This window comes from Falco naumanni, chromosome 6 (genome assembly GCF_017639655.2).
Source record: "Falco naumanni isolate bFalNau1 chromosome 6, bFalNau1.pat, whole genome shotgun sequence".
Classification (NCBI taxonomy): Eukaryota; Metazoa; Chordata; class Aves; order Falconiformes; family Falconidae; genus Falco; species Falco naumanni.
The window spans coordinates 79,466,070-79,486,672 of record NC_054059.1 but is presented as its reverse complement, the minus strand read 5'-3'; the positions used below and the strand labels follow the sequence as shown (position 1 = coordinate 79,486,672).

General features: G+C 41.0%; 1 protein-coding gene across 1 annotated transcript in view; it reads left to right on the top strand.

The window, feature by feature from the left end:
* The first annotated feature begins 1,792 nt into the window (after window positions 1-1,792).
* The window catches only part of OPN5 (opsin 5), a 38,422-nt gene continuing 19,611 nt past the window's right edge, over window positions 1,793-20,603 (top strand). Inside the window, exons 1-4 of the mRNA XM_040599458.1 lie at window positions 1,793-2,222; window positions 3,846-3,954; window positions 12,652-12,804; window positions 19,399-19,518. Of these exons, the coding sequence (XP_040455392.1) occupies window positions 2,196-2,222; window positions 3,846-3,954; window positions 12,652-12,804; window positions 19,399-19,518 (409 nt within the window). The 5' untranslated portion in view covers window positions 1,793-2,195. The remainder of the gene's footprint in view (window positions 2,223-3,845; window positions 3,955-12,651; window positions 12,805-19,398; window positions 19,519-20,603) is intronic.

The window sequence follows — 20,603 nt, the reverse complement described above, 5'->3', positions numbered from 1 at the left end:
GTTCTATGGAAGTTCTCCACTGCTTTGTAGGAAAGCCATGCTCCTGTTGTCTCCTAGTGCCAAAGGCTCTCTCTGGGTGATGCTACAAATTACAGCCATTTTCCTCTTTGTCTCCTTTTCACCCATTCTTCTTTGCCCTTTCCAAGTCCTTACAGTCCTGTGTTAAGCTGCTCCCTTTAACCTTCACCAAGTGCTTGTCACTTTGCTCCATGCTGATGTGAAAAAAATGGAGGAGAGGAGAGGAGGGACACCGTGTAGCCTCTGTCTTTGGGACTTGCGACCGCCAAAGCAGCCAGTTACCTTGGTCTCCTCTTGAGGCTTGCAAGGTTTTGCACATGAATGGTTTTGAAGAGGTTGAAGCCTCCTCCCAACAGCTTTCCTGACATCTACAACTGTTTTGGCACACACTGACGGTTTGGAAGACTGAAAACCTTACCTAAAGTGAATTTTCTATTTGGAAAACCATGTGCTTTTCACCTTTCTCTGCCATGGCTCTTCACCCTGTAAATAAAACATGACGTTAATGATCAGCTTTTTCTGCAAAGCAGCTTCAAATCAATTGAGTGTAAAACGCTGTGTTCATGTTAATTCTGTAGTGAAATTTCCTGAAGTCACTTGCCACACAAGGTTTTTGATGGTGTAGCCTGGATTTTGGGGTTAGAAAGTTACTCTCTGGAGTTTCACTAAGGCTGCAGTCTCAGTGAACAAACTGGGGCCAGCCTGTAAGTGAAAACTGGGCTACTGCCAATCCTGGCTATCTCCTGGAAAGCAGAAAACATGCTGCTTTTTTATGTAACCATCAGAGAGTGATATCGAGCGTTACTGTAAGATTCTGCCCTGACTCAGAAGAATCTCCATTTTTGTGGATGTTATTTGCTTCCCCTTATCTTCTTTTATCACTGTAGGATAGAATCCTTTCTCTTTTACTTGTAGAATACAATCCTTTCACCTCTTGGCAAGCACAGAAAGACACCAATGAAATTCATGATGACCTTATTTTAAATGAAGCAAAACAACTACCATGGTCTGTATTGATCTTTGGTATTAAAATGTGTGAAGTTGTTATTAAAATTTTTCAGTGACTTCTGCAGCCTCTTAATTCCTAGCCCCTGGCAGAAATGTGACAGGGTTAGTCTCTGGTTACAAAGCAACTAAAAATATTCCCTGCAATATCCTTTCCATATCTAGGATTGGATTCATTTTGCTGTGTTACCCAGGAAAGTGCTTCTTGACCAGGCAGCTGATGAAAACAAACTGATTCCATGAGGCAGAGCTTACAGACTCAGAAATCTGCCTTAGTGAGAAAAAACCAGGGATAGATTCCTGTACTTCATCTCTGTAACTTACTTTTTTTTTTCTCTCTTCCCCCCCCCCCCCCCCCCCCCCCCCCCCCGCCCCCCCCCGGGCTTTAGATTTTATGCTATTGCAATGAGGATTGAAAATCAGGTCTTCAGTTAATGTAAAAATTTACTGAGTTCAAGGTAGTGATGATGATTTATGCACGTGTCTTCTTACTAACCAGCCCAGTTTTATAAGTGACTGAGGGTGCTGGTGAAGATGAATGACATACAATACTAATATGCAATAATAAAAATACTTCTGTTAACTCTGTGAAAGCACCTTTTAGGACTGTAGATATTTTTCCTCTCTTACCAGAAAGTAAGAATCACTTAATGAAAACAAACACGTAAGCCTTCAAGTTTAAAAGCATTCTCCGTTTTGTGGTGTGGGCGATAAACAGGATTACAGCTGTGCTGGCAGGAGGGATCCAGCAGCATGTGACATGTGGTTTGACAGAATATGGATGGGTCTGGCTTATGCCCCTTCCTCTGCCAGTGGTACGCTCCCGGGGTCTCTCTCCGAGGTGTCACTGGTCCTTTGGAAAGCTGATCAGCACGGACGTAAGGGCAGGATGCTCCAGAGAGTGATTGTCGTGGAGTAAAGTGGATGATCAACAGCAGCACCACTGGGAAGAGTGAGAGAGGGAGGAACATCACGGCATCCAGGGGCTGGGAGCCTAAGTCAGGAAGGGGGGGGAAGGAGAAAGATCGCCTTTTACTGAGGAACAGCATGATTTTCCTCTCTCCCTCTTGAATTCTAAAACTTGAAACACCAAGAACACTATGGATTTACGCTTTTATAGATCAGTCCAGTCTGGACACTGAAATAAAAGCAGCTGTGGAGCTCTAAGGGGGATGCTTTATACGGAGTTTGTGAATAAGGTACGTCCTGTTTCTCCTTCTGTTCTTATAAGATGCTGCATGTATAGGTGTGTACATGCTAAATATGCAGGTGCAAAATTGCATGCATATATGCACATCTGGGTGTTTACACTATGTATTGTCACTGTATTCTTAATTTAGGTCCGTCTTCATAGCAGCTTCACTAATACTTAGTTTCACATAGAATTCTCCTTCCTGTGGAATAAATTGTTTCATCATAGGAATAAAGATTTTAGGGTGTAGCCTTCCGAAATGTATCTGAGAAAGTCATGAAAATATTCTGAAAGTTTTGGTATTTAGTGTTTGCACAGTGTCTTTTATTTCTTTCTCTCCTCCACCCCACTTGATGGCATTAGAGTCTCTAGGCATGTGTGATATAACCAGAGATAATTTAATGATGTAACGTGCCTGAGCAGTGTAATAGCATTTTGATAAATCTTGTGGGTTTTGGACTGGTGTTTCCTTTAGTCTTTTTGGAGGTCTGTACAAATCTGGCATTACCTTTATTACAGAATGAATTTGGAAAAGAGAATAATTTTTGTCTTCAGGCAATATAAGGAGCTGCAAATATTGATTTGATTTGATACTATCTGATTAATACTGATTTGATACTGATTCTTGGTTAATTGCAAAGTATGATATTTAAACCAGTCTCCCTAAAGACTCCCTTAAAACAAGAGAGAAAGTATTTGCAGAAACTGTGTCCATGTCCCTTCCTCACAGCTTTGCTTGTTCGTAAAGAGAAGGCAATTGCCTGGAGTTGTAAGTCAGCACAGTGTTGTGACAGCACTTTACACCAAAGAAAAAACAGCTTTTTGTATTTAGCAGAACTCTAAACTGCATTTAATTGCAAATTAGCACTGAAGTACTCGTCTGAGAGTCGGGCATCGGCAAATCCTAGTGTTTGCATGCAGCCGGAGGGTGTTGAGCTGCTGAGCTGGATGCAGGCACCTTGTGCCTGTCTGCACCGAAGTTTGCAGTGAGGAACTACTGCTTCAGTAGTAAACAGGCAACAAAAAGGACAATTTTAATATCGGACTCAGCCTGTAATAGGAGAAGAGAGATCCAGCAGAGAGAGGGAGGGAAAGGGAGTCAGCATTTCCAAGTTACATTCCCAGCCTATGACTCGCTAAATCACTAAGCCGCTCTAATTAAGTTTATGAGCTAGAAAATAGTTATGCACGTATTTACTCAGGCCTTATTGTTTTACATGAGAAAGGATCAGATGAGATTTTCTATGCTGGTCTGCCAGGAAGCCACTTGTTTCTCCTTGGGACAGGATCAGGCTTTTGTGTGTCTCCAGGATGCTTGTTTAACGGACAAGCAGCTAGTGATGTCAAAGTGGAGGAATAGAATTTCTCTGCAACAGGAAACCTCCACCTAAAAGTCTTCCAGGAGCCTAAACCAATATTGCAGGTCCTGTATCTCGTGAGGTGGCATTGCCTTTCTGTTCTTCTTCAGCTGGTCTTGTCTGTATAGCTTTTTCTTGATGATTGCTCTCCTGCGGTGCTACTGTTGGGGTACCGTTTTCTTGGTTAAAATTGTACTTGCCAGGTAACTTAGCCCCATTTTTGTCCTCTCTAAACCATGCCTTGACTGTGTCCACTTTTCCTTTTCTTCTAGGCAGTCTCTGCTGATTGTGTAGCTCCCGTGTTTGAGCGGCACACACTTTTTTTGACAAGTCAACCTCAGGAAAGCAGGAGTGTGAAACCTGGTTTGTCGCTGGTGCACTGTAGGTACCACAGAAGTAGTCAATAAAACCTTTGCGGCCTCTTCAGACCCTGTGAAATGTTTGCTTTATTTTCTTTTGGTTGGTTTTGGCTCAGGTTTATAGAGACACCCAAATTCCCTCTGCAAGATTAGGAGAAGGGCAGAGCCAGATACCCAGCATGTTTAAGTCAGCATTACTCCACTGTAGCAGGTTCACACAGCTGAAGGTATGTTCGCCACCAGGACCCCCAGGAAAACCAGTGCAAGAAAACATCGTCCTGTCTGCCCCAGCCAAGAGCAGTGGTGTGTGCCCTGAAATGCATAAGCAGGGGGAACTCAGACATGGATGCAAGGAAATGCTGATGTGCCAGAGGGCTCCCTGGGGATACGAAGGGAACACAGATCTTTTCGGCTCTTGAAGTTGAGGAACTATTCCATGAGGGCTCGAATCTGGAGATGAATTTTTTTAATCTAAACAAGGTCCCTGGTACAATGTGTTTGTCTTGGGCAAGCTGTGAATGCATTTTGGGTGCTGCCTTCCCATGCCCCTTGGTGAGGGTGCTGGAAATGCCCTCTGCTGTGGGAACTGGCTCAGGTGCAAGGTGCTGCATGGTGTGTTTTTGTGATGTTGGTGTGTATGATGCTTTGCAGTTAGGTTGATTTTATGAATGAAAACCCAAACAGAAGGAAATCTGTATTATTGTCTATCAAATACGTACATGGCTCTTCATTTTAATTTTTGTTCCCAAATGGAGTTTCTCTCAGTGCTTCTGTCCATAAATAATGCTTGAGTTTGAATTCAGGTTCTTCTGAATTTCACTTACTGTTTTCCTCTTGCCTTTCTTCTCCTACATCTCTTGCAATTCATTTATATTTTGTGCTATAATACCATGGTGACTTTCAAGTTTTTTTGAGACCCTAAAAAGCACTGCTGATGCCCAATTCTTGCCAAAGCAATGACACTAGTTGACACATAAGTGGACTTCTCCATATGTGTGTTACCTGTTCAAGGCATTTGAATTGTCTTCCCTGTGCACAATCCTGCTCATAATCCATTTTGCATTAACAAGTCTTTTATAAAGGCTGAATTCAACAGATTATTGAATCTACACTAATTACACTCCTAAAATACTGAAATTAATCCCTAATATTATTTCTCTCCAAAAGGATCTACCTATATCAGATATTAAGGATTTTGGGGGAAATGAGTCTCTGATCTAACGATGCGAGTTGTTTAAGAAGTGAGTGGTCTCAAGTTTCTTTCCTTCAGAATTTTAATTAATCTCAGGAAAAAAATTGCCTAGGGAGGCAATTGTTAAGGATAGACTGGACAGTTGTCTGTACCAACATAATTAGCATTTATCCTGCTATGAAATAAAATAAGTGTTTGCTTCATGTCCTCACCAGCCTGTTTTTCAGTCATAAGGGTTATAACAATTGTATGCCACGATTTCTTTTCTCAGCACCTGCCTTCTGCAGGGTGCAAAGCCCCAGTCACCACTCAGCTGGTTCTCCTCAAAATACCACCCAATCTTCCAAAATCATCACTGAACATCGTGGTTCTGCCCTCTTGGAAACCACGTGCAGGGGGGTTTATTAGCAGCCAGAGTGAACAGTTAAAAGATTTATCTTCCTAATCACAGGTGACTGTTGTAAAGGCTGCTTCTCTCCCCATCTTGCTCAAATATACTGCTGTTTTCAGAAGAAGGAAATTTTCCATGATTTGCATGCGCCAGCACCTTCAGATTCTGCTCCTGGACGCACACATTTATCTGGCTTCTGTCAGGGATATTAGCAGGCATTACACCACAGAGAGCATTATTTGTTGTTTTGTTGAGCTATAGGAAAACAAACCCACAAATAAATTGTAAAATTCAGATGACTTCAGGCTTGTGGAGGTTGTTACATGCCCTTTGGATACTGAGGGCTAACTGCATAAATACAGCACTTTGACAACATAACGATTGTGATTTTTCACATCAAAAATTGAAAACATAACAGGCTGCTGAGATGAATCTGAAATTTCAGTTTTGATCTCCTTATTGTAAATAAATCACTTGTCTTCCAAAGATGCTATCCTGGGGAAAAAAACAGCTTCAGGCAGGTCTCCGAGTATGAGATCACCTGCAAAATCAAAGTCTGTTGTGACTGGAGCTGATAATTTCATTCTTACTTCATAAAAGCATTGCATGCCTTCACATCTCTTAGGACAGCCTGTGGTTTATAATATTTTTCCAAACCAGCAGAACACATTATTCTTTCTCATATCACAGACTTGAGAGCCATTACACCACCACACATTAGTCCATTGGCCCACCTCTGCTGTAGATACAAATTCACTCTGTTTTCCTTCTGGGGGAAGAGGTTTAACAATTTGCTGAAAATTGCCCATCAAGTAGAAGAAGCATAAGCCTCTGCAGGACCCGGAAGGTTGCTCTGTGCCTGGTCCTCCAGACCTTCCTGGAGAAGAGTAGGGGACTGTAAGAATCTCCTTCTGAAGATGGGAAAACAGCTGGACTAGGATGGAAAAGACGGACAGTGGCAAAGCCATGGTGTTTGATAAAATATAAATGGACAAAACCACAGCTGGGACAGATTGTGCCAGCATTTTGCAGCTGCTGAGACAGCAATTACTGTGAAGCTCCTGAATTCTCCAGGTGATGTTCTAGAGGCAGATGTGACCTTAAGCTCACAGGCTAGAGTTTGCTGGGGGCATGGAAAGTCTCGTGCTGTGCCTGCAGCGTGCCAGCCACTGCGAGGTCTACAAAACCCTGAAACCAAAAGTCAGTGCCCAATAAATGACAGGTAACGGTCAGGTCTGTTCTGGTTGCTGTCACTCACCTCCTGCAAAATGTCCTCCTTTTGGCAGCCCCAGGTGAAAATTCCCTAGATTTGTCCAAGCCTTAGAAAAAACATCAGGTGGTCAGTGCCTTGCAGGAGCAACCAAGTTTTTTCTCCCCACTCCTTCAGTGCCTCCCTATAGGAGGAAAAGATCAGGAAGGTTGCTGCTATTCTGCAGTCTGCTTCTTTCTTGAAAGAAGTGGGGATGGCATGTCCTTGCCTTCCTCAGGGTGAGAAAAGCCTGTCCAAGCCACAAAGGACATGGTGAAACACCCTACTGGGAGACGAGGAGATAGTGGGGAGCAAAACTGATGTAGGGCTGGCAAAACTGCACGGATTAAGCCAAGGCAAAAATCCTCAAATTGCTTTTGTTTTTAGGCTCAGAAGTTTTGAGGCTTGATATTGCCATTTTGCAGTGTCTGAGCCAGGATTTGGATCTCCTGAGGTTGGTTATAGTGGAATAGGAGCATTTTAAAGAATATATTATTTAAAAGCAGAATTGTTTGTATTAATTAAATATGAATGTCTGCAGCACAGGAATGAGCACAAGTCCATTTCTAATAGGAAGCAGTAGATTTGTGTCTTTTGTTATGGTTTTAAATCTGTTTTCGCAGGCACTGGGGGCCTTTCAGCATGGGATGTGCTGGGAAGACGGTCTGTAGATGAGCTAAATGGTGGGCAGTGGTGTAGCGCGCTCTGTTCCCACGCTTTGGTCATTGGAGACCTACTGCAGAGTGGAATCCTTTTGTGTTGCGAGTAAGACAAAACCAGTCCTTGATAACTGGTTTATTTCCCAGTGCTTGTCCAAGTGTGCCTACCACACTAGATAAAGCACTCATGTTGCAAAACACTTTTTGAGAGCTTGGGTTTGAATCTATGCTTATTAATCAGAATCAAGGACTCAATTAAAAAATGGCTTGTCTTATCATTCACTTTGTGGTTATTTTCACATATTTGCCTTTTTCTTCTTTTTCTTTTTTTCTTGAGTGCTAGCACTAAAAAATGTGCAGCCTTGGGAAAGTGAAGGTCCTCAGCAGCAACTGTTTTGCTCTACAGATCCACTGCTGTAGGTCTGTACTGCTTACTAATGTAAAAGTCGCTGTAGACACTCACATAACTACTTCTAACTTTACTTTTGTCTCATTTTTTTTGGTAATTATTACATTGTTTCAAAACTCAGTAATAAGTCGTACTGCATACTTTTAAAGCTGAAAGGAAATAGAAGCACCTAATCAGGGCTTTACCTGAAAATTTGGGTTTCACCTCTCAGCAGGGTGTTCAGCCTGAGATCAGGGCCACGTACATCTGAGTGCAGCTTTTCTCTTGTCCATGCCTTTCCAGTGTTGCTATGTGATGTCACGTTATGTTGCTTGGACGGATCTTTTGTGATAGGCAGGCATAAAATATTTTCTTAGCATCAACATACAGAAAGCTGATGTTCCAAAAGCTCTCTGATTCTCTGTCATAGGAGAAATACAAGACATTGCAATTTTACTGATTTCTGTCGTTATTAGCACAAAAGCAGCAGTCTGATGAAGAAGCACAGTACCCAGCTGAAATGTAGGAAATATTAGTTTAAACTTTAATCTTAGTGACTTCAGAGGGATGGTTCCCCTTCAACAGGTGTGAGAATCTACCCGAGAATAACAAGCAGCCTGGTGATTAAGCAAGTCTGCCAAGGATAAAAGACAGACTCCTAGTCCATAGTCTTTAGACTTTAGCCCTAAACTAAGACTAAATCAAGACCTTCTTTCTTAAGGAAATCTCTTCTACAACGTTAGGAGGTTAAACAAAAAAAGAAAAAAAGAAAAAAAAAGAAAGAAAGAATAGTGCTCTGTGGTTGTTTTGAAATAAGTTTTCTGGTCACTGTTAATTACATTCCTAAATACAACAGCTAGCTGGACTCCTGGGAAATACTTGGCTAGGGATGTATGTCATAGAAATAAGTTTTGGCATTCATCATCAAACTGAGCACTGAGGAAAATGAGTACTGGGAAGCAGCGATGTAAAGGGTGAAGCAGTGTTTGTCCCCAGGTGTGCTGGACTCGTGGTCTGTGTTATCAGCGTAGCAGCCAGAATGGGTGTAGGAGCGCAAGGCAAAGCCCACTGGGGGCCTTTACCTGTGCCTCCACAGCCCATGCTTGTGAGATGGGGTCCACAAAATACACAGGAGAAGTTTAGAATAAAAACTACACTATGAATTGAGATCCAGCAGACACTGAGAACTGACTAACTTTGTTCTGAAGACTCTAAGAAATAGATGACATTGGACAAATTAACAAAAAAAGATCTTGCCCCTTTTTTTTCTTTTAAAAGAAAGGCACTAATGTATCCATTAAGCTTTTGTCTTTTACTGATTCAGATAAAACTATTTATAGTTTTATTGTTTTTTACATATCATGAAAGGGCAGAAAGTTGTTTTCTTAATAACACAACTGATAATATCATCACTTTAGCTGTGTTAATTCTTTTAAAATGAGCTCCACTAATTCCTTCTGAGGTGGTGCTGGGTCCACGGACATCTTCTGTTTCACTCTACCATTTAGCCCTTAGTAAATTCAAAAGTAACTTTTGCCTGTGAGCTACAACATGCTTTTAGTTTTTTTCAGATTTTTTTTTTCTTTGAAAATAGTTAGTATTAATAATTCCTTCATTTGTCTGCAAAGTTACAAAAATACTTTCCTCACTTCATACCAGTTTGGCTGTTCTACATAAACTGAATGCATTCATTTTTGGCAGGTCAACAGAATAATAATGATTGTTTTCTTACTAATTTAGATTAAAGACTTCAGTTTTTGCCAGTATCTGCCAATATTTAACTGAGCCACATGGAAGAAGGCTTAATTTGAATCTGGGTTCAAGTATACCCTGTTTGTAGCTTCCCAATATGTTTTAAGAGGTCGCAGGAACTTGCAAGCAATGAAGCCTCGTACAAATATGAATCACTGAAGTTTATATTAAAATAACATTTTAGAGTTACTGCCCCTGACTCAGTTTTTTTAGGGGCTGTGGATCAGAACCTTTATGGCTTTTATCAGGCATGTAATGCTGTGGTATCTTAAAAAACACATATATAAACAAAACCAACAGTTAGTTCAAATCTTGGTTCCTGAAATAATTCATCTGGGAAAACGCACATTCCCTACATTTGCTAGGCTTTGCCTAATAGTGTGAAAGTTATCCCTCTCTCTATTTTTTTATCCAACATTTAGGCACTAGATGCTCATCAGGATTGTGGCTTTTCTTGAATTGGAATTGTGAGACAAACAATTTTTCTGTCTTATTAATTACATTCATTTTTGTTTTTTACACTTTAAGAGTGAGATTCATTTGGGGGGCACAATTAATTCCTGCCAAATCAGGATGATGAACGTCTTTTAAAGCCACAATATAGTATTGAAATCCTGTATTATATGTCGCTGTAACATTTTGTTTTAAATCAAGCAAAGCTATTTTTTATGTTTTTATATCTGAAACTTATTCTTAAGTTGCCAGACATGATGGAAAATTATAAGGAAAGTTTGTGTGCCTTTTTGGAAGTTAGACATTAATCTTTTTTTTTTTTTTTTCTGAAAATTTTCAGGAAATAATGTGCTCTTTCAGCTTGAAGCCAAAGTAAGGTGCTTCTTTTTCAGCAGGTAGGACATTTGCAATCAGGTAATTGAGCAGAACAGCAAAATCTTCCATATTGTAGCAGTCCAGTTTGATCAGAGAGGGCTTCTTCCTGCCTCGTGGCTGTGATTTCATTGGAAAACTTGCACCTTTGCTTCCAAGGCAGATTAAAAATTTCAGTGACTGGGCTTCTGGCTGGGCTTAACCTATACAGAAGTTGAAATTTCCTCTTTAAAGCTACTTTTTTATTTGCGTGCTTGTAAGTTGGACAATATTGTCCTGGTGAGCCACTTAATACTGACCTGAGTGGGAGACTTTTGTGTGGCTCAGGAAAAGAACATGCCCTTAAATATTTTGATAGTCACATCAAATCCAAACTGTGCTGACAGTTCCCAGATGTGCTTTTCCATTTGCATCACTTCAACCACCCACATAGTTCAAACACTGCAGCAATACAAGGGTTGTGGGACCATGCAAGCTGGGTGACAGAGAAGCATCAGGATCCTCTTAAAGGCCAGGTGGAGTCTGGATCAAGACTTGTGGCTATGGTTGGATGGAGAGGATAACCAGTCTTGATGATTTTGTTTCACAGACTCATGTCTTAGTCCACCCTCCTGTACAGGATGGTCTCTTTAGACTGTGTCTAGGCTGCCATACCATGGTACCTAACCCAAACCTAAATGGCTGCTTTGATGTCTGGAGCAGTGATCAATTTGGAGTGCTTACTCTCCATGGCTGTGGAAGAAGAAAAGTGCTCATGAAGTCACCTAAGGTTTGGGTGTGGGGAGGTGGGGTCGTTTTTTGTTTTTTTGGTTTTTTTTAAATTAATCAGTCTTTGCTTATTTTTCCCTTTATCACGGAAAAAAAAGAAAAGCAATGAAGCTGTTGAACTTCAAAGATACAGTGCTACTTAGAGCCATGTGCTTAGGACACTTTTTGGAGGGTCCGATGTCGAGAGTGGCAGTGTGCCTTTATGATCTGACTCCCTTAAATAAGGTCTTTTTTTTCAGAGCTAGAGGGACAGCAGGGAGAGGTTTGTGGGTGCTTTAGGTATAGGTAGATGTCACCTGCCACATTTTTGGACATACAGGGCTGTTATTGAGAAGGCTGTCTGCCTTCAAGATGGAGAAGAGAGAGCAAATGGGTAAAATAATGAAATTTGCTCCTCCTCACTTAATCTCCATGCAAGTTTGGACTTTTGAGGGGCAAAATTTAGAGTGTCACAAGTTGTTCCAGGTCCCACAGCAAAAAGTACGGAAGCCTGGGAGTTAAATGCCAAGTTCTTGCATGCCACTTCTGCCCCACCAAGCACTGGCAAGAAGAACTGGGGAGACTGAACAGCTCTTGGCTGGGTGGTTTCAAACATTGCAGAAATGTTTTTGTCTTATGCTAGATTTCCTCATTTTATTTCTTCAGTTATCCTGGAGGGGTAACCTTCATGGATGTCTGTAAGATTCTAGTTTTGCCATATCAGGGTTCACTTTATTGATCTTAGCACTCTTGACCTCAATAGCTCATTCCCACAGAAAAGGAAATGGAGAGAAAGCTCAAGAACCTTGCCTGGATGAATCTATTATTTGATACTCCTGTTGCTTCTTCGTAACTTTAATAACCAATTACTGTTTATTAGCATAGCCATGTAAGGTTATTTACATTAGAACCCACTACCTAAATAAAGAGAATTTATGGATGTAAGTTTTCACTTAACTGTAAAATTTGCAGAGCTACCCTCTGTAGGCGTAGTGCCCCTCAGGATATGAAGAAATTGCTGAGACTGTCTTACTGATAATTCTCAGTTTCTTGGGATTACAAGAACAGTGCACACAGATAAAGACACCAAGTTCAGTATGCATTAAACACATTGAGCAATGAAGCTATTCAGACACAAAGAATTACCCTGCTTGGTTTTTCTGTATTCTCAGTCTCAGATCATTCTTACACCCAGCTGGAAATATGAAGCTCCTATTCAGGGAAGAAACTTCAGAAACCCTGGCTGAACGCCACAACACACTGGTACCTAGACACTGCTCAGATGGATTACTGTGATGAGTGCCATATGAATAATGACATTTTTGGATAAACCAAGTAATGAAATAAATCATGGCAGGATGCTTTATGCAATTTTGAATTGGATCCTGAAATGCCCTGGGAGGTAGCAGAGCAGAAATGAAGAAAGGAAGGTGTACCTTGCGTATGAACAAAAGTATCTTTCCGTTTGCTGGTGGCAGATGTGATCTGTTGCAAACTTTGTTCTTTTGTTTTCCAGACGCAAAACTGGACATGAATGGGATGGCATCAGATCACAACACTTCCTCCCAGGAAGAATACCTCCCACACTATCTCCAGAAGGAAGACCCGTTTGCATCAAAGCTTTCTAGAGAAGCTGATATCGTGGCTGGGTTTTATTTGACAGTAATTGGTAATGATTCTGTAATTTGTCCTTTGAAATGTGAGTGTGTCACTGCAGCCTTGCAGGCACTCACAAACAAGGCAGAAGCTGCTGGGTGTTAGATGTGTAATTACATATCTCTTCACAGTAGAAATAAAAATCTAGGAGGGAGAGGAGAGAATGTGTTAGAAATGCGGTGTCAACATTGTCAGCAGTTGATGTCAAGAGACGATGCTGCTCCAGGTTGCCAAAAGTGACTAGCAGTAGACCTTCCAGCAAAAAGTGTAGAAATACTCAATTTTTTTTTCTACAGATGGGTTAGTAGACTGCATTTTAATTATTCTTGACCAGATAGGTTACTAGACTGCATTTTAATTATTCTTGACCAGAACTGGCTTTTGCCCTTATGCTATGTGGTGTTTATGGCCTGTTTTCAAAGCCTCTCTCATGTGCCTACGCAGCAAAGAGGACACCCTCAGACACGCTCATTTGAATCTTGCTCAGCTCCTGGCATCAGCTGTCCTCTGTCACGTATGATACGGAACAATATTTTCTTCCTAACACACTTCCCTCCTTTTTGTTTTGGAGTCTTTTTACCATGTGCAAAGTGACTTTGCAAGCAGAACCAATGCAGTTATTTATTGGTTAGTGCACATGGATGATAACTGGGACCAACTTCTGCTTTAAGTACTCATATGCCAAGGAGTTGTCATTCAGCTGGGAAATACTGTTCTCCGTTGCTTCTAGGGATAAACTGGTTCTTCTTGATGATTTACCTTCTCTTCTTTATGGAGGTGGGCAGGTTTATATCTTTTTATGTCAATACTTGCCTCGACACTTCCACTTCTTACTAGGGTTTAGGTTTCCTTATATCTTATAGCTTTAGTTCATAAAGTTTCTCACAGCTAGACAGTTTTCTTAGTAAGTGTGTTACACCAAACTGGGCTCCAGGTGTCAGGCGGCTGACCACCAAGCTGAATACAAGGTGTACAGTGTATTCCTTGACATTTATTTTGGTTTTGAATCATTCTCTTGTTTTATCTGTTCTGTGCAAAATACAAAGCTCTTTCAGTCCTACCTTCATGTTTCTCATTCACTGTTTTACATCACTCCTTCCCACTCCCTCTTTACTACCTTTCCAATGGATCTAAGTAATGTTTTCTATAATGGAGGTCTCACTTGGAGCTTGAATAACACATTCCTCATTCTTCTGCTTATGTCTTTATTGAAAAAGGAGTTCAGAGCAGCCGAGTCAGCAGGTGGAGCGGTATCTCTGTAGTGTTCTCGGTATTCACCCACTGGTTTGTATGTATCCTGGCTTTTCACATATATGCATTTTTTCTGCTGCTATGCAGACAGATGTCTTCACTGAGCTGTCCAAAACAACCCCCCTTCGAGTCTTTTTTCACTTGGTTAAGCAAATTTAGCTTTAATCCAAGGAAATATGTCTGAGTAGCTGAAACAAATCCTTCCCATGTACACTGTGTTGCCTTGTTATATCGGCTGCATTTAGTGTACATTTATCCACACCCTGCCAGGCGTGAAATACCTTGAAAAACAAAGATATAATCAAATAAAGGCAAGGAACAGAAATCATAAATTTCCAGTGAAAATTCAAAAGATAACAATGAAGGCACAGATTTACATTAGCGTCTGAGGAGACGGAAATTATAGTTTAAAAAGGGCTGATAATAATTTTGATATTGGACTTACCAGCAAGATTCCCACCTTCTCAGTGTTTTGGCCTGTGCTAGACTCACGGCACCCAGTGACCCAAGCCAGGGAAGTTCAAGCCATAGCTCTGCTGCATACCTGTGTAGCTCCAGACATCATATGCTACATTTTGCATTTTGTTCTGGGTTTAAGTTACTTTTTTCATGTGTTTTGCATTGCATTTTACTTGAGTTACTTTACCCTTATAGTCATGACACGCTCTAGTAGCAGCTTTCATTAGTATTTCCAAGTATGCTTTTCATACATGTATACATTTAATACATTTTCATACATTTACAAAAAAGTGTAAATGCTGGTTTTGTCTCTGCCTTGGACTTGCTGGCAACCTGCATGGATATTCTTAATTGCAATCGTTGCAATGATTTGAAGCAGCCTTTGCTTATCTGCTGGTCACTTGTGCCCTCAGCCATTTCAGCAAGGGGAACTGGTTTTGTATTTTCTAGCCCAGCCCAGCAGTGTTTTAGATACTCTGTGTAATACGGTAAGGGATATTAATTTGCCAGTGGCCAAGAGAAGTAAAGAACCCCCAACTTTTATAGGAGTTTGCGTGAAGAAGGAGAGTATTGTGGCTTTTACCAGCAAAGCAGAATTACAGCTTAGAGCTCAGCCGCTGAGAGAGGGAATTGAACAAAACTGGTGGAAGGAAGAATGTCAAGTCTTCTTCTGTGCTTGTGAACAGATGGGGTAAAGTAGTCTTTAAACACATTTTTCTTACCAAAAAAAAAAAAAAAAAAAAAAAAAAAAAAGAGAAAAAAGGCTTTGCTTGGGTTAATGCTTCTCATTTGAGTTGTACCTTTCAAGACCAGTTTAGCTTAGCACCTTGGGGATGCCACCGTTAGCTCCTGTTGATGTGCAGATCCGTACTTTGTTACCCATTCATGTATAGGTGGATAGCAACACTTGAATAATACCTTGGGCTTGCAAAAACATGAGAACTTAGAAAGAAATCCATCTTTGTTCCCAGGGAAATTCTGACAGACTTATTTTTACTTTCTGCAAACAATAATTATCCTAAATATCCTTTTCCACTAAGCTGATTGCTGACAGTTCAAATCATCTACATTTCTGTTGGGACACAAAGCACTGCCATGCAGAGCTTTTTGGTGGTAAATAGTGAATTTTAAGGTGGTGGAGAAGGAAACCTAGCTCTCTGAAACTATTCACTGACATCAAATTTCACACAACAGATTTGCTAAGGCTAAAAATTTGCTTTAATTGGCAGCTTCATAATTAATCACAGCTCCCAGGTATCCAAAACAGTAAGCAAAACCTATGTGCTCAAATAGCTCTTGGGCATAGTTGTGTCTTAGGGTAACTCTGCGGTATTGCAGATTTGCTTTGTACACCAAGTAATCTGCAGAAGACGGAAAACCAAGCTGGAGCATTCAGCCTCCATACCCAGTGAGGGTATGTCTTTGGTTTTTTTATTATAACCTGTAGTTCAGATCAAATCTGTGCATTGTCACCTTCTGCCACTCAACTGTATCCCTTATTCCTTTGCAGATCCCTTCCAAGAGGTGGTGGCCCCTCTTGAGGATGCCCTGTGTGGACATCCTGATAGCAGAGGGAGGGACTGGCTGCAGAAAGCTGGGAAGGCAGGACTGCTGTCAGGCATCCTTTTGTGCTTGAGGCATGTAAGGTGCAAGTGAATTTAAAATTTATTTCAAAAAGGGGAAGAAGTTGCCCAGTTAGCAAGCGGCTGGGATCCTACTAGGAAACTTGGCAGAGCATTTAGGGTCAGGCTGGCTGTGCAACTAAGTATTGCAGTTTGAAAATATAAAAATACATATTTTTGTCTTAGAAAAAAGCAGGGATCTTGACCAATCTGTGATAAATTCTCTGTGATTGTGCGATCTTTTGTTCTAAGTAATTAATTTCCATATGTATTTTTTTAATTGTCTGGGAAAAAAAATCAAACAGTACACACGATTGTAAGAATCCAATTCTTTTTACTTTGCCACTTCCCCTGCTAGCTTTTTCATCATTGACTTGATTGATTTACTATATGGCCAGATAGGGTGATGAACTACTGAGCGGAGACCTGCTGGCTGGCAGCTCCTTTGAAAGCCTGTGGCAAGTAACTATTGATTTGCAAACTGTTGCTGCACACTTCCTCAGCATGTTATGAAACAGCTTAATTGAAAACAAAATCCTGAACTATTTTTTTTCTTTTTTTATCTGATGGTTTAACGCTGCTGTCAGATTGGAGAAAAGGAGCCTTATTTGTTCAGATTGCTTCTTCTATGTACTTTCAACTTTCGCTGCAGGTTGTGTACCTGAGCCTGGCTCTTTCTCTGTGGGTATCACTTTTTTAGTTATCACATCCTTGGCTCTTTCTTTGTATGTATGTAATAATGTTACGGTGCCATGGAAAGTTGTGCCCTAAACTGTTTGCTCCTGGAAAAGAGGCTTTATTTTATAGCTGAAGAGTCTTTTTTCCCCGTTTCCAACAGAAGGCTCTGCCCAGAGACACCGCCTGCCAGCACCTACCACAACTGGGAGCCTGCACCAGTGAGGACTTCAGATAGCTGTTAGGGAAATCTTTTTAATAGTGAGAAAAATGAGGCATTAGATGGCTCATCTAAGGAGATTATAAAGTTCCTATCAGCAAGGAGTTAAAAAAGAATTCAGATGAGCAATTGTCAGATACATGTATAGATAAAAAGCAATTTAAATTACCACTGGACCCCTTCCAGCGGTAGGATTAGGAGGTCAGTGGGCTGGGGCTCTGTGAAACGTTGCTGTTGATAATGAGCAGTCGCTTCAGAGCCTTGTCTGATGAAGACATCTCTCTGGACTACCAGACAGCTGAAAAAGGTTCAGGAAAATGTCAGGCACTTTCAAAAGGTATTTCAAACTGGATGCTGGCACTCTAGATGTCCTAAATATCACTAGATGAAAAATGGTGTTAAGAGAGAAAAGGATCAAGACATATGAAAAACGCTCAGCTACATAGATTCATTCATTTAGCTGCAAGGAAGAAAAGAATTAATATGAATAGCTATATCTACTTATAACTCAGATTAAATTTTCAGAGCTATAAGAATAGGGTGTTCTTTAAATTTCATTCACCAGGGATAAATCAAATTTGCTGAGAAAACTGAAGATTCGATGATAAGACAGCTTCTGTCCTGTTTGTTTTTTTAAATAATATAGAAAGCAATACTGTCAGTATGAAAACAAGAAATGTTTCCAATTAGACATGTAGCATTTATTACCGAAAAATTCAAAATCAAAGTATTTTTCTCCTCAGTATGGTAAACTTTTGGTTCCACAGTTATTCATATTTCTTGAGTATTGGTTTTAGCATATACGAACCATTTTTCTCTCTGCCTGGATGTTCTCAAGTTGGGTTCTTGGTTTTGTGATGACATGGCAACCTTAAAAGGGGATAATCACATTGATGGGCCATAGTAAATAATTAAAGACCCATTTAATTCCTGAGATCTGGCCTCCCAGAAGACTGATGAAAATTATGTCAGACTCTAAGGTACAATATTTGGAGAGGGTGGCCTTGCTGGGTGGCTGCTGGGGTCCTTTTGAGGCATGGAATACGGCTGAGTTTGCACCATCAAAGCCACGTGTGGGAAGGCATCACAGAGAGTGACTTTGCTGCCTCATGGACAAAGGAAAGTTGGGTTATTTACGACTTTTTTTAGTAGCGTGGAGGACTGGCCTCAGCTGATAGCCAAGCACCCAGGGCAGCCAGTTGCTTACAGCCCCCGCAGTGGGGTAGGGAAGAAATATGAAGAGAAAAAGCGGTGGAGATAAATTTAATTAATAATATAATTGCTGATTCGGGTAGTGAGAAACAAAGATGACAGACATAAAATAAGTAATGAAAACACCTTTCCTTCCCCTTTCTCATGCTGAACTTCACTCCAACATCTTCTCCCTCATTGCCATTGCAGGTCCCTTTGGTGAGGCAATGGTGGTGCAGGACGCTGGGGTACTCCACTCTTTGCTTTTCACTCTTTTCTTCTGCATCTCCCTTCTTCTTGTCTCCTCTACTCCTGTGTGAGGCCTCCATGGGCCACAGACCCTTCGGGGTGTTCACCCTTGCGGGTGACTCTTGCTTCCTGCAAGGGGTGTTGGGTGCTGTCCTGTGCTTCCACTGCAAAACACTCAGACTCTTTCAAACGTGAGCTAGTGAAGAAACAGTGTTCTTTGCGGGAATTGGAAACCCTGCCAGTTTTGGTACCAGTGTGATTAGCTCCGTGGCTGATTGACCGCTTGCAGTGTTAGCCCCTGCATGTCCTTGAGTGGTGATATGGCCTAAAAAAATGCGAAAAAATACCCAGAAAAACGGGATCCTGTCTCACATGCTGAATTCCAGCTGGAAGTCAAAATTAGCTATATTTTATCATTTTTCCATCTTACAAGAGAAATAATTTTTATCATAAAATTTAGGATGTGATATTCACATCTTAATTTACCTTATATTAAAAATGAATCCCTCAACCTCTAATTATCATATTTAGTAAAACTAGGGTTGGTCAGAGGCTTGGGGTCCTTGTGATTGCGGACAGATGATTTTCATTCTGGTGGCTGTATAAACATTTGTGAGAAATACGGGGCCGATCAGAAGGGAGGAATGATGGGATTTCTATTATGTGCATTCAGTCAATAGTGGTGCAGGATCAGGTGGTGATGGCAATGTCCTTCTGCAGAGGGGAAAACAGCATTTGTGGTGGGAGGGAGATGTCTGCAGTAGATGTCTCTATGAGCTGCATAATGAGAATGAGATGATCATGTTTCAGAGTAAAATGTCTAGCCTTGGGACCACAGGTTCAAGCTGAAAATATCAGTGAATTTCACAAGGAAGATGGGATATTACTGGTTTTGAGGAGAATTCTAATTTGATTGTTTTTCTTTTTTTCATTATTATAGGGATTCTTTCAACTCTGGGAAATGGGTATGTTATTTTTATGTCCTCGAAGCGAAAAAAGAAGTTGAGACCTGCTGAGATAATGACTGTTAATTTAGCAGTGTGTGATCTGGGCATTTCAGGTAATTTCATGTCTTATTTTCACTCATTTTTACTATCCCACCATTCATTTTGGCAGCAGCAAGAGACAATCCTCTGGATGTCATGGGACCCCCAAATGACTTTTACTACTGATATTTCTGCTCCATTATTTCTATATAAATAATAGAGAAGCATAGAAAACAACATGCCTGAAGAACTTGATGGGAAGAAATGAAAAGTACATAGGAAAAAATAGGGCTGGATTTATCAATCAGGCAAAACTGTTCACTCCAGCACTGGGCAGGACTTCAAAGGCAGCTCCCATGTGCATAACCACAAAGTAGCTCGGTATTGAGATTGAAGAAAATTGTATTTCTTGCTGTAGGGTGCAACAGGAGGGATCCAGGTGCCTCAGAAATACGTGTTTAGCCAAATATGACTTGAGAGGGGCATGAGGGGAAAAAATTGGAACATGTCAGTGGCCATCAGCCTATCAAGGCTAGTAATTTCCTGGCTAGTGATTGTCCTCTTTTATTTTTGGGTCAGGAAAATAAGCATTTGTATCAATCTACAGAGGAAGAGCAACATCAGCCAACTAGAGGGATTTTCGTTTCAGCCCCACAGCCTGGATGCCTTGATGTGAGAGGAGGGAGTTTTGGAAAGGTTTACACAGAGTTGCAGAGTCAAGCGCCTTTGGAGATCATTCTTTTGGCTCTTGACACAAGTCTCATTCAGCTGCTCATGGCTACATGCAACTATACGGGGAGGACTGGATGTCCTTTAGAAAAGGGTATTTTGGATGGCAGACAATCCAATGGGTATAAAGGCCTGATGTATCCCAGCTGACCATGGGATCTCCCCAGTGCAATATAAATGATAGTATGTTCCCATGCTCCCAAAGTCATCTGTCCCTTATGTGTTGCATACTCTGGGGCCCCTGCCCTCAGCTCCAGTACACCCTTTTCCTGCCCTCGTCTCTGCCAAATGCTTTTGCCTTCATCCAAATGCCTAAAATAGCACTGGACAACATAAAATGATGGCTCCCAGCCTCCAAATCGATGCTTATTGTGCTCTGACTGCACACAGCCAAGATGCTGCTCACATCCTCAACTTCCAGTACTTTTGA